The sequence below is a fragment of the Poecilia mexicana genome, unplaced genomic scaffold (assembly GCF_051168715.1).
Source record: "Poecilia mexicana isolate PSO_F unplaced genomic scaffold, ASM5116871v1 scaffold_7, whole genome shotgun sequence".
NCBI classification, from domain to species: Eukaryota; Metazoa; Chordata; class Actinopteri; order Cyprinodontiformes; family Poeciliidae; genus Poecilia; species Poecilia mexicana.
This window is the reverse complement of record NW_028263376.1, coordinates 4348603-4365333: the sequence shown is the minus strand read 5'-3', so window position 1 is coordinate 4365333 and position 16731 is coordinate 4348603. Positions and strand designations below refer to the sequence as shown.

The 16731-nt window shown below is 38.4% G+C and overlaps 1 protein-coding gene across 1 annotated transcript in view; it reads right to left on the bottom strand.

Moving 5' to 3' along the window:
* The window catches only part of LOC106915447 (LHFPL tetraspan subfamily member 3 protein-like), a 46805-nt gene that overhangs the window by 19991 nt on the left and 10083 nt on the right, over window positions 1-16731 (bottom strand). Inside the window, exon 2 of the mRNA XM_088007487.1 lies at window positions 5765-6001. Coding sequence (XP_087863613.1) covers window positions 5765-6001 — 237 coding nt within the window. The remainder of the gene's footprint in view (window positions 1-5764; window positions 6002-16731) is intronic.

Sequence of the window (16731 nt, the reverse complement as noted above, 5' to 3'; positions counted from 1 at the left end):
CTAGAGGGTGGAAATCTACAATAAGCAGCTTCTTTTGAGGCCATGTTGACGCAGGAGAAGTGTCTCTTTCTTTCCCCCTCAAAAAAAAAGAAAAAAAAGAAAAGGTGATCAAACACAATTATTCCGAGTCACGGTGCTCTGCTTCTCTGTGGATCTTCCAGCTATGATATCTGTGTTATTCCCATCTGTGTGATCCCACTAAATCAGTAGTGGGGAATTGCAGGAGCACAGCAAATCCGAACGTATACTCAGATGCCCTTCCAGCACGAGGAACACTGAAACGGAGGGTAGAAATACTATACTCGAATGCTTCGGAGTCAGATGAGGTTTTGTCGTCGGCTGTTCGCGTCAGCAGTTATGTAATTTACATTGTTTAGTATGTACAGTAGAGAATCTCCCAGAGATGTTAAATTCTGTAAAGCTGCAATGGGGTACTCCTTTAAATTCTTCACATTTAAAAGTCCTCAGATGAAGAGCCATATGAGTCCCTGTAGTTTTTTTTTTTTTTACATGTGTAGTAATGGAACCTTCTGGTATATTGCGAGTCTTGACTCTGTAACTGTGCGAGGAGTACCACTTATCTGTTGTTTGATGCTTTGAATGTACACACCACACAAACTCAAAGTCAGTAAATAGCGACACTTTAAATAAAGAACTGTAAAACGGACATTATGGTTCTTCATCTTAGGGATCGGAGTTCTCACACAAAAAAACTCAAGACTTTAAATACAGTAAATATTTTTCATCATAAAGGTATTTGTTGAGAAAGTTGAGTGTTAAATGCACTGTACAACCTTGTATTTTTTTTTCAAAATATAGTTTATCCTCGTGTTTGTTGTAGTTGAATTTTTTTTTTATCTACACGCGGTGTCTGCATTGAAATTGGGTGATATCCTGATCATTGGATAGGAAAGAAGAACAGAAGGCGGAGAGATAGAGAAGAGAAAGATAAACAGAAGTTGTTCAGTGCCGTTGTTGCCCTCAGTGAAGACGTTGCACTCCATACCGAGGCTCTCTTCTGTCTCGTACCTCAATCTGTGAGAAAAGATAAGACAGAAGACACATCACTAATCTGCTTTTGAAAATACAACATATTAGATGACAATTTATCAAGTAGATTTAACAGTCATTCTGTATTAAAATTATGTCTGCAGTATAGCAGGGCCTTTGAAGGATGCAGCCCCTGAATTTGGACATATGCTATCGTTTTTCTTTTTTTAACATGACCTGTCTGGCAGTGTGGGCCTCAGAATTAATGTGTGAGTGTCAAGGTGTGGCCCAGCAGATTTACTTTCACAGACTTGTTATGGGCACATAGATGAAGAAGAATGGAGAAAGGAAAGGGAGAAAGGTATGGAAAAGGTTTAAAAGGAAAGGAGACAGGAGTAGAGGAGAGAAAGAAGCATAAAGTGAAGCATATATCCTTAAAGTATCCCTCTAAACCTGCGGAAAGAGAAAAAAAAAACTAAAACTAAGCTAAAAAAAACTAACTAAAAAATTTTCAGTTCAAACTAAAATTTGAATTGGTTTCTCAAATTTGTTGAGAAACCAACACATTTGAGAAATGAGTTGGTTTCTCAACAATTTTAAGAAATTTGTTGAGAAACCACAACAACTAACACCATTTGTATATGTAATAACACTTACAATATCATTGGAAATTACAAGTAATACAAGATGTATTTAGTAATTTATATTTATTTATTTGGACACACCCTACACCAAAATACCTCATCCATAGTTCACCCAGGATTTCTGTTTAGTGTTACCAACTTCAAGCCACTTTAACCTCACTACAAAGGTATTGTGTGAGGTTGGGATATGGAATCCAAATAGGCCAAGTTTTGAGCTTCTGTTACCAATGTGACATCCTGGAGAAACCATGAACTGGTGGACACCAGCAGTAACCCAACACTCCTTACGCAACAGACAGACACCAGGTGGTAGCATAGGAAAAACTCTAGGCATGAAAGGTGCTTGTCTCTGAGCAATTATAAAGACTTTCACTTAGCCACAAGAAACTTCCAGCACACTTTCCTTCTTTTTCAGATCACTCTGAACCTGTGGAAAGAGGTTCTCAGGCTGGATGGACCTGAGTGGGAACTGAGGTCCAGAAGTAATAGTGTGATCAAGTGAGAGATGGATAAGCAGATTCTTATTTTATCTATTGTTGTGCTTGAGTTATTTTGGGCCGTCGCAGAGGGAAGCAGGACCGAAAACAAAAAACCCTCTATGTACTGTCAACATACAAAGTTATTCCATATACCCACAGACTTGTTTTATTTCAAGCATATTCTTCAATCTTCTCACATCAAATGTGTATTGCAGATCAACTTACCCTCGAAACAGCAAAATCTGCAAAGAGAGAGAATGAAAAACTAGCTTACATACTACAACACACAATGAGAAGGAATTGCACAGTTTTGCAAAAAAACAAAAATAATTTACTTACATAAGTATGTGTAAAGCATTTAGGTCATCCTCTGACTGGGGGCAAAGACTGCTTTAATTTGAGACTATATTTGACCCGTGTGTACATATGCTTTCACATGGAAATATTTTGTGAATTACCTACAATTAAATTGTGAAGGTAAAGTTATCCACTTTTTAATCCATAATATTTCAATTCAGTTTGAAGTCTGTTTCAGATATTTCAAGAGCTGCCTTTATCATAGATTGAATTATATTTTACATTTCAATAGGAAATGAAAAACAAGAATTGCTAAATTATTAATTCAACCCAAATATTGGGTAGTTGTAAACAAGCATTGGGCCGGATGTATTTTTTGGGTAAGAAAAGAGATGTAAAGGGTCATCATCAGTCCTCAGAGACGGCCATTTTGGAGGCCATAACAAGCTGATCAGACGTCCCTGAACTGAAGGTCTGATTAAATTCTAATAATGTCAATTTAACTGCTGACTTTGATTTTTTTCTTTTTTAGCAGAAATAACATTAGCCTCATCAAAGCTAAGTTGTTAGCATGGGCTAGCAACAGCTACATTCAACATTCACAGTTTCAGCAAGAAAATGGTAGCAAGCTATTTTTTTGTCTCTTCACATTGTGTGTTAAACTATATTTGTGTGCTTCATTTATTTTGCAGTTATAATCAAACTGCCTGTTCTGCTATTGACTCTTGTTTTGGTATTGTTTATTGGATTGGGACAAGAGTTGGAAAAATAAGAGGCCATATGTAAGGAAATTAAATTCAGTATAAGATTTATTGCAACAAAAAGCTGTTTCCTTTTCTGAGTCAAGGTTAGTGATTCTATATTCAAATTTAGTTGTTTATATTATGTTTTCCATTTCATTTTTTGTATTCTCATTTAAATGCAAAATGACTCTCAAAGTCAAAGAAGCTTTTATTCTAGATTTTAAGTCAATTGTGTTTTGAAAATCTAATTTACTATGCTAGCTCATATCCAGAACCCAATCCCATAGTATGAAATAATTCAGAAGCACTAAATTTAATCTAAAACTTGGTTAGCATAACTGTGTTTTAGGTCTCATTACATTGTGTGTTTAATTTAGCACAAACTGTGTTTTATGCAAACCAAACACAGTTTCTAGAATGGCACAAGTGTCATGTGTTTAATCTTTTATATTTGAAAGCTGTTGCGGTTCTGACCAAATTTACCTGAGGAATTAAATTAAACAAAAAAGAAGGGAAATATTTGATTGCTTAATATATTAATTGAACCAAAGAACCACTTGCGACTCCGAAGAGACTTCTAATGAAAACTGTCTCAATCTCTCAGTACAGCTGGAGGTCCAACATATAAATTTTTAATTCATTATTAAAGTAAAACTGTGAAGGTAAGAAATTAAATTGGACAAATATGTTACGGTTTCTGTGCCAGGTCATATCATCATTATAGTATTATCTTTTTAGTACAGGGGAACTGGCACCCTGGTGGCCCCCGTCTAGAACCGTCCATGCCTGAAAGGCATTTATAAGCAATCTGAATCTTGGACTAGTGGACAGTGAAAGTCTAAGGATTTATTTCTGCTAAAATAAAAAAAATGACTTCTTGGCTAAGCTTCAGTTATTTATTGATTGTACATAGAGGAAATTTTTGTGTTTCAGGAAAGAAATTTGTGAACAAACCATATGCAGTTGATATAGTGCTGGGATTGGTGGGCGTTTTATGTGTAAACTCATAGAAACCGTCAGTGAGGTTAATCAGATAAGAACAGAAAGACACGCCCACGCTCCGGAATATCTCAGTTACCATGGAAACCATCATGAAGATAGATCATCAGAAAAACCGAGACATCTTATGTCACTAGATTCTGACTCTTCCTCTCCCTCCTTTTTTACTGTTTTGCTTTCCTCTCACCAATTACTATGTCTCATGTCAAGGATTTTTTTCTCCCCATCCACCCTCTCCCTTTTTTTTTTTTTTAAACGCTGATCTTTGTTTTGTGATGATGCACTTTGGGTTTTTGGAGTCAGATCAAACACAAAATCCTTATATAAGAAGACTTTTATTGTTCAAAAATAATATCTCCTGCCTGTGCCCTTCCACCAGCGCTCTTCCTTTCCTCCTCTTCCCCTTTCTTCTTAGAGCACATAGAACAATGTGATTGGCCTGCCCTGATGCAATATCATGCAAACTGTCAGAAAGCTCCCAGAGGACTCTCCCTCACTCTTAGATTCAGCACTGAGAGCAATTTGGCTGGATATACAGAGGTCAGATTGAAGTGTATTCATTCTAAACCAAGCAAATCTCACTCCTGGTAATGGTAATGGGCTCAGTTTAGGGTCAAAAAATTAGAAAAGTTGGACAATTTTACCTTTTCAGCTACTTTTTTTTTAACCTAAAACACTAGGAGTGCAGATTTAAAAGCACCTTACCTTGTGAAATTTGTTACTAAATGTATAAATTACACTGTAGGTTAGTTATCTTTAAATCGTCAAATGCATGAAGGGTATATTGAATTAGGTAATTTGTATAACTTTAAATAAGACTAGATTCTATCTGAAATCCAAGTAAAATTCCAGCAAAGCAATTCAAAACCAGCCTAAAGGACAGGACTTAAAAGTTTTAATGGGATCCTGGTGTCATTAGATTTATCAAGACAGAAATCAATTTAGTTAAGCAGGGAGAATATTTTACAAGAGCTTTATACACTGACTGCATTGATGTATATATGTGAAATAATGCAGATCTTATTATTATACTTTCATATCACCAATGTGTTGACACTGTTAGGTTTGTCTTTCCCCAGAATCCCTATGACTCTTATTTCACACATTTTCAAAAAGTTGGTTGCACCCAAAAAATAGTTTTCAAACACTCTTTCAATGACGATCATATAAATGTCCAATTCTGCATTTTCATAAATTTCTTGATTTTCAAAGTACATCTATATATTTTGAAAGTAAGACTTTTGATGAAACCAACCTCTAGGTTCATTGAATTTTTCCAAGTAAATATAATGTCTCTCTTCTTCCTCATAAGAAATAAGGTTGTATGACCTGCAAATACAACTAACGTCAGCATGTTGATCTACGTTTACTCTACATTTATGTTCAGCCATTGTACAGAGCATGTTTTTCCTTTCTTTCATTTTTTCATTGTCTCTTTCCTGGATCACAGAAATCTTTCACAACTGTTATGATTTCTTTCGTCACTCATTTCTGCCAGCAAACAACCACACACAGTGTTTTATTTATGCGCGTGCTGAACTCAATTTGTTAATAAAATACAAAGACTGTTGAGGAAAACTGAATTCTTATGTTTGAGTCTACCTTTACTCACCTTTGTTGTCTGTCTGCAGATCATCCAGATAGAAGTCTGTCTGCCGGTTTCCCAGGACGAAGGCCAGGAAGGAGAGAATGAGGGCGTCCAGGATGCCCATAATGGCCAGCATGTAGGCCCAGCGTACTGAGCAGTCACCCAGAGAGTATTTCCCTGAATGCTCCCCACACATATCCCGGATCACTTCCGCATCCCAGCCGTCAGGGAAGATCATGCAACCCAGCACCAGGCACACTCCTGAGCAGGGAAATGAGAGAGAACATGTCCTACGTCAAAGTGGGAACAAGAATTACAACTGTGCACAAATTTTTGTCTATTTTCTGCTAATGTTGAAAAAACACAATTTTGCAAGTGTAGTGTTTCCATTAAATAAGACCTCAAATTAAAATCACACGTTAAGCTTGATCACGCAATAAGTCATTAAAAATCATGGCAGCGATGGATGTAAAAAACCATATGAGACATATTTATTATCCAACCATGTCAGTAGCGTCCATCATCTACCATCCATCAGAGGAAACATCGGCGTCTTATTCAGACTTTGGAGTGACAAGTCCCTTATTCTTAGGAGCAGCTATGTGTTTTGGGGAAATTGTAGTTACCAGTTTTACAGAAGTGCTATGAAATAAACTCATTGGAATAACACACAACGTTTTTATGAACATTGTGATGCTGTGAGAGCTCTGGTGGAGCCAGCAGGACATTGTTCAACAAAAACAAAGAAAAACCACCATACTATTACTATTTGTTGTCTTCTTCAGTGTTTTTGCCAGTGGTAACATCTCTATTAACACATTTTTCTGAACATATACCCATTATAACCATTGGCTAGCAGGAGGCAGCACACAGGTCAGCAGGAAAAAGAAAAGGAATGATGCAGGAAGTCTTACGGCGTGAAAAACAGAAATAGATCACATGCAGAATCAAAGTGTTGACAGCACACACTGTTTAGGCCTTCAGGGAAATGAATGTATGCATTCTCAACGCTACAACAGAGAGGGAAATCCATACTTTGCACCTGCTCATTCATCAAAGTGTGCGTCACCAAGGGAGCTGATTTTGCCTTATTCTGTCCTCACCAACACTGTTTAACTAGCAGTCATCGCTGTGTGCCTTAGGAGGGCTGTAAGTAAAGCAGTGGGTACATGGAGAGATGGGACATGCACAGTAGATGTTCCTTTCAGAGCAGTGAAGTGTTTTCCCACAGGCAGTACCTTTTGTGATGCACACAAAAAGTAACTCAAATTTAGCCAAGTCAGTGGTTTAATGCTTCCCTCCCCTTTAATGGTTGATGTGTGGAGCTCAGCTGTTTCGAATAGTATTCTTCCTGTAGTTTTAGCAATTGCCGTGGAGGAAGTGAACAAAAACATCCAGTCCATGTCGGCAACGCTTCCAAATATTGAATCAACAATAACAGCCATCTTGTTCATATCAGCACTTCTCTCTTCATAGTGGAGGATGGTTGTTTACAGCACAGGCAATTTCATTGAACTGGCATGTTGCATACGCCACAGGCAAACGTTAGCAATTGGGTAAAATTTCAAACCTAAACAGAGTCCACATCCCCAGGAAGGAATCGTTTCTTAATAACTGAGAGTCCAGACACTCCGGATGAGGCACAGCATAGAACAAGGAGCTGGTTTTGACCACGCTAATTTATTTGTAGTTATGTTATTATTATTTTAACCCCACACATTGTACAACCTTAATTTGTGAGAATGTCCCTTATTGGTGGAATATATGCAATTCGAAGGACAGTATCATAGCTTTGTTGATTAGTTGTGCCTAGCACCAAAACAAAATTGATCAATGCTGTCCAACCTGCAACTGGACTAGCTTAACTTGGTGATGATGTCAGTCCTAGCCCAGAGCTCTGGTTTCCGAGACAATTTAAATACACTGGAAGGTCACCCAAAGACCCAATGTGTTGAACAGAACTTTGTTCCAATATCTTATTTTTTAGCAACATCAGCAGATAGAGATGATGGTAGTCCTCCAGACAGCACTACCTGCCCTCATCATCCTCAAATACACTGTGTCCACAGTGGGTCACTTCAGGTTCCTAAGGAACTGTCCTATCTCAGGATCTCAGATGGTCTTCTCCTCACACATAGACAGTGTTCAGAAGAAGGCCCAGCAGAGATTGGACTTCCTGTGACAATTCGGGGAGTACAACCTGTGTTGTACTCAAGATGTACAGTTTGAGTGCTGCTGGTCCTGTGCTGTGACCATCAGCACAGGAGCTGCTGGTCTTCCATTATTCAAAACGTGTTTTGTTTGACCATCAAGGTGTGGTTTGGTTCATCCTCAAACAGGACAGGAAAATACTGTAACCAACAGTCAGATCTGCAGAGAGGATCACCAGAGCTGATCTTTCCTCTATTCAAGGGCAGGGTCAAGGAAAGGGGAGATAACATCTCTGCAGACCCCACATATTCTGGACACAAACATTGTTAAAGTCCAAAAAATGCAGTTTCGCAATTGCAGTGTTTCCATTAAATAAGAAACACAAATAAAATCATGTGACTACTCTTATTCATGTGATGAGTCATTAAAAACATGCTGCGCCATCCTCCTCCTACCACTGCCTGTTGCTTCCATCTTTTCCATCAGAAGTAGAAACCGGTTATTGATCATCTGACTCGTGTGATGCAAAAAAAGTATTCCCTTCGCAGTTATGTAAAATACAGATATTGGCGTGTGTCTGTTAAGCAAATTTATTTTTGAAATTCCAATTTGCACAATTATGTGGGAAATAGAAAGGCAGGTAACGATAGTCTTGGAATGGGTAAAGCTTCTCATACGGACCAGATTTCAACTTAAAATTTGTGGACTACTCTTAGCAGTGCAGTCTATGAAATGAAACCAAGCGAGTTAAACCAGCTCTACTATTTTTGATCAGAAGAGAGTGCAGGTATTCACCCAGAATTATGTCAGAAACTTCTTGATGTCTGCAGAAAGCAGGTGGTTGAAGTGTTGTTTCCTGAGGGACATTAATTCAGATATTTTTTCTTCTGCGAGCGTATCTTCAAACCTGTCTGTGTATCCTATAGGTGGGAATTCTGACTATAAAAGCGAAGTTGATTAATCATACGCCTCTACTATCTAATATTGGTGATTCCCACTCCACTGAACCTGTTTTTTTTTTTTTTTTAAACATACTGGCAAGCCATTATGAGAAAATGGTGGGCGGCGAACTCATGGCAACAGATGAAGGAGGATATGAGATTAGTCACCACCTCTCTGTGTAAACATGCAAACACAAGGAGTCCTATTTTAGGCTGGGATGTACACCATTTCAAACTGCGCCTGCTGCTCTGACAATAGGATTGTAATGAGTGAATAAAACAACAATAATACAGTAAGTAATGAGAGAGGGGGAGAGCAAAGGAAGCCATTATCATGGGAAATCATCATGTTATTAGCTCCTTTTTATGACCTTTATGCGGGATATTAGCCATGATGGGTGAAGATAAAATCATTAGCGCGGTAATGAGCATCAGGTAACATGTTTTATGGATTTTTGATGGATGTGCCTCCTCCTGGTGTCAAGCTCATCCAAAGTTTCTAGTGTTCGAAAACCACACACACACATACACACGCATGCACGCACAAAAATGGGGTTGGTGGTTTAAATGTTTCAGTCTGATGGCAACTCATTTACCGGTTATTTCCCATTGTGGTAGCAGTTATTTATGGCGTTCAATTAGTCCAAGCTGTAGACGCTGAAATTACATGTGTTCATGAGTGCAAATAACACTGAGAGAGCGGGGAGATATCCAGGGTCTCTGTCTGCACTAATACTCAAATCTAAAGTAATTACAGTTGCATTACAGAATGTTAAAATGGCAACACTCAGAATGTTCACACTGATAATCATAACTACAGCACCACCAGAAAGTATTCACACATCTATTTATTTTTCATTTTATTACATTACAGACTTATTCTAAAATGCATTTGAGTATTGTTGTTTTACAAAGATCTAAACACAGAACACATATTACAGCAAAAACTGATTTGAAAGGGGAAGTATGATGTGTTTTCCAGGCACATAGTGCCATTTTATAGCACGATCAAGTAACTATGTTACCTTCAGGTGCTTTATAAAATGCTTCATATCAAGTTTGACTTAAAAGAAATTTGACTTTGTAATTTAATGCCTTGAAATTGGGCCTCTGTGTCTTTAAAAACTCCTGCTCTTTCACTCCATCTTCAGAAAGTCATCACAATATGGCTCCTCTATTAACCTTTTAACAACATTTTTACCAGCATTTCACTGAGAAGTATCTCCTATAAAGAGCTCAGCAGATGCATAGTTTCATCAGGTGTTTGCTAATTGTTTTTGGCTAGTTTGAAGGAGCTGAGTGGGGCAGTCACAGGGGAGGGTTGCTCTGTAAGGTGGGAGCTTGGAAACTGCAGCTCTGAGGAGGAGCTGCATCTCAAAGGCAGGGCTAGGTCCACCCATGTGTTTTGTACAGCTGAATGGTTGCCATGGAGATTAAATGATTTCTCAAACATGCATGAAAGAATCACAGCAACACCCCAGATATATTTTTGATGAGGTAGAAACATTATATCATAACGTAAATATCTTCTGCTGCTTTTGTATATCTGCTTTTTCTTTGGTGGGATAAACAGGTTTGCAAAAAGATTTTCAAATGTGGTTATTTTTAAAACCTCTGCTTTATGTGCAGCGTTGTACAAATGATTTTCAGAAATGACTTACCTACTTCACGTACTCCCACTCCCTCACCATAAACCCTACCTATGGCTAGACTTTGCTTATGAGTGTCTTGACTCTGTCAAAACACTGACAGCACTTTCAAAATGTTTAAAATACCATTTTGTCTTGTATTCACTCAGAGTTGGGTGAAAAAGACCCAATTAGAGCTTAGTATCCTGGTTTCTTGTCAAGAGCACAAAGTTGAGATTAAAAGATTAGCTTTACAACGGTTTAAGTCTCAGGGTATTTTCACACCTGGTAGACTTGGTTCCACTGGGGACCAAACTTGCACATCTGTTACATTTTCAGCTGTTGTGGTTCTCTTTCACACTGCCCTGTGTCAAACCAACCAAACCCTTTGGAAAAACCTGTTCCCCTCCAGGCCTGTGGTGTCATTGCACCAAAAACCACTGAAGGAATCGACACAAAAACCTCTGAAAAAGACACTGCGGGCAACTTCCCCCTTTACAAAAATGTAAGCAAGAATGAGTTATGTCAAATTTTAGTGGTTGTAAGATTTCAGTTTTGTCATTGGTAAAGACCACATGTCATTTCTTCTACTAGTGCAGGAATTGCATTTTGGTTGGTTGTTTTTACCCAGAATGCATTGCTTTTTTGGTCCTCATCGGAGTCCAATTGTCTATTCACACCTTCCCAAACGAACCAGACTTTCCAGACAAAACGATCTGCCCTTTGATGAAATTGGACCAGACAGGGCTGGTGTGAATCCATCCTTACTGTAAAAGTGATTTGCTGTGAATTTATGACAGTATTGCAAAATGAGAGTCATCACATTAAAGTGGTTTCACTTTTAGAGATACTTTAGCATTTGGGTTGCGTAAAGCAAAACTAAATAATAATATTAGGTCTGTGATATTTGAGATGAGCCACGCTGCTCAAATTCATAACTCTGTCTATAGAATGATGGGGTTATAAAATCTTGCTGGTTTGGTTGTGAGAACGGCCATCTGATACGGTCTCTCCTGTGCTTTCTGTTTTTTTTTTCTCCTCCTCAAAATATTCAAATGGGCATCACAGTTCTAAAAATAACCTCCACTTTCCCTCTACCCAAGAATAAAAAACCTTTGAAGCTGGAAGGGGGTTTCCCCCTCCTCCTGCTACTCAAGATAACTGCGTCCTGAACTTGGAGGAAGGAACTGCAAAGGCCGCAAGCAGAGGGACTGAACACAAAAGGTGGATTGAAAGGCAGCGAGGAAGAAGAGCTGAAGAATAAAAGGGCCAAAAGGAAACAAATGTGTATTTAGAGAATTTAGCTCCGATATGACTTCTTTCTTTCTCATTTTTTCCAGTCATTTTCCTAAACCAAAAAAAAAAAAAAACAGTCGGAAACATAGGCTTGGTGTCCCGCTAAGCTAAATGACCGAGTTAATTTATTTATAACATCTCAATGATATTTATAGACTGGTTACATAAAACTTTTTGCCAGACTGTTTCATCTAAATGTCTTCACACATTTTTTTTTTCTTAAAACAAAACGTCACAAATATTATGTAACACTTCTAAAAATACAGCGAGTGTGCTATGTGTGTGTGTGAGCGTGAAGGAGGGTTACACACTACTTCTGCTCGGCATCTTGACTCCATGTTCGCTGTGACGCCATCCAAGGCGGCCTTTTCGTAGGGTCTGGGCCGGGCCAGCTTCAGCCTACATTACTGTTATTCCTAACATGTTCACTGTGTCAGACCAGACGAGGAGAAATGACTTGCAATGACTGTAGCAGAAAAGAACTTAAACAGGAAATGCTGTTAAAAAGAAGCTTGAAATAATTTAAAAGCTACTTTTACATTTTGCAGATTTTTAAAAGATAAAGGTCATTTTGTTTACAAGGTGATATTTGTTAAAAGCGACCCATTATGTGCTCTTAAATAGGGTTAGGATAGGTCTATGGCCTATACAAATCTGCTCATTACATTTTTTTTTTTTTAACAAAATCCTTCTTGGATCATGAGGTCTTAGTCTGATCAAGTTCTGCCTGTTATGAGTCCAAACTGAATGAGCTGTTGTAGGACCACTGTCACTTTAAATCCAAATAAACTGGTACTGACCACGCCCCCAACTCACTGGTGACAAGTTCAATGTCTTCTAAGTAAGATATATATACTTGGAGATGCAGGTTGGCATAAACATATGTTTTGTTAGCAAAAAACGAGTGAGTTACCAGATTCATTACATATACATGACAAAAAAAATTAAGCTGTTAAATTATAAAAAGTCCTTTACGTTAATTTCCTTTGGACGTTTTGGACTACTTCAGAAGCTTCTTGTTGAGTTCAAAGTCCAACACAGATCTTTGGAATAGAATATAAAGGTGTGAACACAAGTGCATTAAGAGATCGCCATAAAGTCGTGAAGCTATCTGGGGTCTACCCTTTCTATCTGCCTCTGTGTCTGGACCTCGGCTCAATGTTCGGCATCCAGCTAATGGACGCCCTCCTTGCTAATATGTTGAGCTTTTATTATGGTGTAGTGTGTTTGTGTGTATTGTGATGATGGAGGGAAGGAGGGGGATTCTTTTGAGACCGTAGATTGCTGACGGCGCTCTTTACAAGATGCTTTGCTGCCAGGGTTCACCGGCTCACTTGGCACTGATTTCTGCCTCTTTTGATACGTCGTTACAGCCTTTCTCTCCTCCTTTCTCTAAGTGTAAATGTGTTGTGTGTTTTTGACATTTTGATACAATGATACAACCTTAAATAAATGTTGATTACTGTCCAGAAATAATGGTGAAGTCTTGATGTGTGGAAACTCCAGACAGTTTACCAAATGAATATTGGTTTTGCACTTTCCTCCCTTATATCTCTTTCATCAACTGAATGAGAAGAAAGATACTTACAGGGGACACATTTTGTGAGGACACTTCCATTTACTGATGGGTGAGAATTTTTTTCATTTTCAATAATTTTGCAAAGCTCTGAAAAAGTCCCAAGTCCAAACTTCCAGGTCTGAGAGCTGTTAAATCAACGCAGCAGCAGTGATCCATGGTGGTTTGCATCCTCTACTTCCTGTTTATTGCATCCATGTGTAACATCTTCATCTGACAAAATTTCTTTTGGTATGCTTCTGCTTGTGCCTGCACAATGTTGGACTAGCTCTGCCACATTAGTTCTTTTTGTACACTTTAGTTCATAATATTTTTGGTTGAGTCTGTATCAAAATCCTTCATAAGAACATCATCATCAAAACTTTGTATTTCTATTTAAAAATAGGAAACATGGATAAATTTGGGATTATGAGATAAAAAAAAGTATGTATAAACTCTATGACAGAACAAGGATGAGGAACTGTAGAAGAAATCATTTCCATTTTTTCTCATATTTTTCCTTTTGTCTCTCACTCGGGCCACAGACGCACACATTCAGACTAAGTGACAATGAAGAGAGGGGTCAAAAGAATCCATTATTTAGCTGTGGGGATATTTTTAGAAGCACCCTAGTGGCTTTGGAATTATTTATTAACTGCCTGATAATTAAAACATGTACGTTTGGTTGAGAAAAGCAGACAGAAATCTCAGAGAGAGCAGGAGGCGGGGATGTCCCCCGGGGAAACTCTTCCCTCTGCATCGTTCTGCATTTCTGCCCGACCACTGCTGCAGCATTGATTTAACAGAAGCTGCTGGGGAGCGAGAGAGAAATACACGTCCGTCTGGCAAAATTAGAATGCTTGTGTGCAGTTTAACGCATTATATAGAGGGAAAAAAATACAAGTTTCATAAGGAGTCCTCATTAATTATTTAATCTTGATCTCGTCAAGTTTACGTTTTCCTCCTTACTCACATAATGTCCCGTTTATGTGCTAACTCACATGAACAGACGTCTGAATGCACCTACTTACTGAGGGGTATATGATGTCTGCATGCATGGAAGATATTTTCCTTTGTTTCACCCATTCCTATCTGGTTTTTACCTTCTACACAATGCACTCTGAAAGATTATTGTGCTCTTCATTTCCTTGATTTCCTTTAAAAGAGCAGAACTAAACAATGAGCTTGGCTAGATGTTGATTGACTCAAAAGCAGCAGTGAGTGTGTTGAAGTTTACCTGATCGTCTTTTATTACAACCTATTGATGTAACACATAAAAAAAAGAATACACCTTAAGCTAAATAAATTTAAAGACCATACCTAAAATTTAAGTTGGAAGGCAAGATAATCTCCACACCTTATATGAATAGTGTAGCAATTCCGCTACTGAAGCCTCTAAACAATAAGTAATCAATAACTTAAATTATTTTGGCATTTTGAAGAGCTTTCTGAAGACCTTGGATCAGCAGTCTTACAACATTCATCAACTTTAAACAGCTGAGTTTAACACTTACCCATAAAACTGCTTAGTTTCATCAGAGTCATTTCACACCATTGTAATCTTGTTTTCCGACTATCTCTTAGCAGCACCCATAAACTGTTTATTAAGAATGAGAAAAGACACAAAGACGTCACTTTAATGTCATAAAACCCCTCAACCACAATACACAGTTTTCTGTCATAAGTGATGTACATTTCACAAAGAAACAGAACTTCATGTTCCACCAAAAAACACAATATTTCTTAATGTCTAGACCCCCGTAAACTGCTCTCCGAGATACACCAATGTCCTTACAGGAAACAGTAGAGAACTTCCCGCATGGAAGCCGGGCCAACCCGGGTCGAGCCGGGTCCAACTGTGCAGTGTGAAAGGGGCTTAGCTGTGCCTCCGTTACAAATTTGCACAAATCTTTGTCTATGTTCTGCTAATGTAAAAAAAAACATAATTTCGCAACTGGGGGGTTTCCATTAAATAAGAAATGACATTAAAATAAGACGTGGATAAGCTTGATCATGCTACAAGACATTCAAAATCATAGCAGCAGAATATATCTCATGTCAACAGTTACATAAGATATATTCATAATTCAGCCAAGGCGCTAGTGTTCGTCATCTACCATCCATCAGAGGAGATGTCAGTGTCTTATTCAGGCTTTGGAGTGACAAGCCCCTTTTACTTGGAAGCAGCTACGTATGTGGCATTTTGGGAAAACTGTATTCAGCAATTTTACAGAAGAGCTACGGAATCAACACATTGGAATGACAAACCTTTTATGAGCTGTGTGATGCTGCTAGAGCTCTGGTTTGAGCTGGCCACACATTGTCCAAAAAAAAAACAACAAAACAACAAAATCATTTTCCTACGTTTTTGTGTCGTCTTTTTAGACATTTTCGCAAGTAGTAACATCCGACTGTTGATCATGTTGTGACTTGTGTGATGCAAAATAAGTGTTTCCATTGCAGTTTTGCAAAATACGTCAATTCTGATATGGCTGAAATACCACCTCTCCTAGCTCAAAAACGTTTTATCAAAAAACCTTTTTTTGTGTTTTTGAAATTGCCGTGTTTTCATGGAACACATTTATTTTTGTAATTTCAATTTGCCCAATTATATGATTTAAAAAAGTGCAGCTACTGTGACAGCAGCTTTAACATCTCTCTCTGTGATGGACTGGTGACCTCTCTGGGGCGTATCCCACTTTTTACCAGCTGACTGGTGGGATAAGCTCAAGCCTCTTCTGCCCCAGTGATTCAAAACCACACAAAGTGGCCACAGAAAATGAACAGACAGAAAAAAATAATTAACTAAACTGAAAATAAACACCTACAAAAACCCAGACAGGCACCAAACATTTAAATTGTCTTTTTGTTCTTTTGCACTATTCCTTTGCCAGTGCTATTTCCATATTTAAACTTTTTTAAGCACACATACACACACAGAAGCACAAAGAGCGAGCGAACAGCCACTGACAGGTCGATTCTCCCAAGATACAGAGACTCTCTTGTGCCTTAGCCCATGTCCTGCTTAGTTCTGTTTAATATTGCAGCAGACAGGGTCAGACGTTAAGGATAGATGTGTGAGCTGACGGAGAGGAGGAGGGAGGACGGGAGCCATCAAGCTGCAGTGGTTGGCCTCTCACTGAGCTTTGCTATGGTTCCTCAAATCTGCCCGAGCAACAGAAGAAAACCATTAGAAAACATGGAAGGTGGTAAATATCCCCCCACCCCTCCCTTTTTGTTATTTTTTTAGGTTACTCAAAGATTTCAGGGTAAAATGAATCTCTGTCCAGCTTGGTACAAGTTTAACCGAAAGCTCCAGAGCTTTCCCCAGGAGCATTTTCTACTGAATTAATCAAAACCCGAGCAGAGGTGGCAGCAGAAAGGTTCTTCACAGAGTCAAGGTGCTTTTGGGAAATCCAG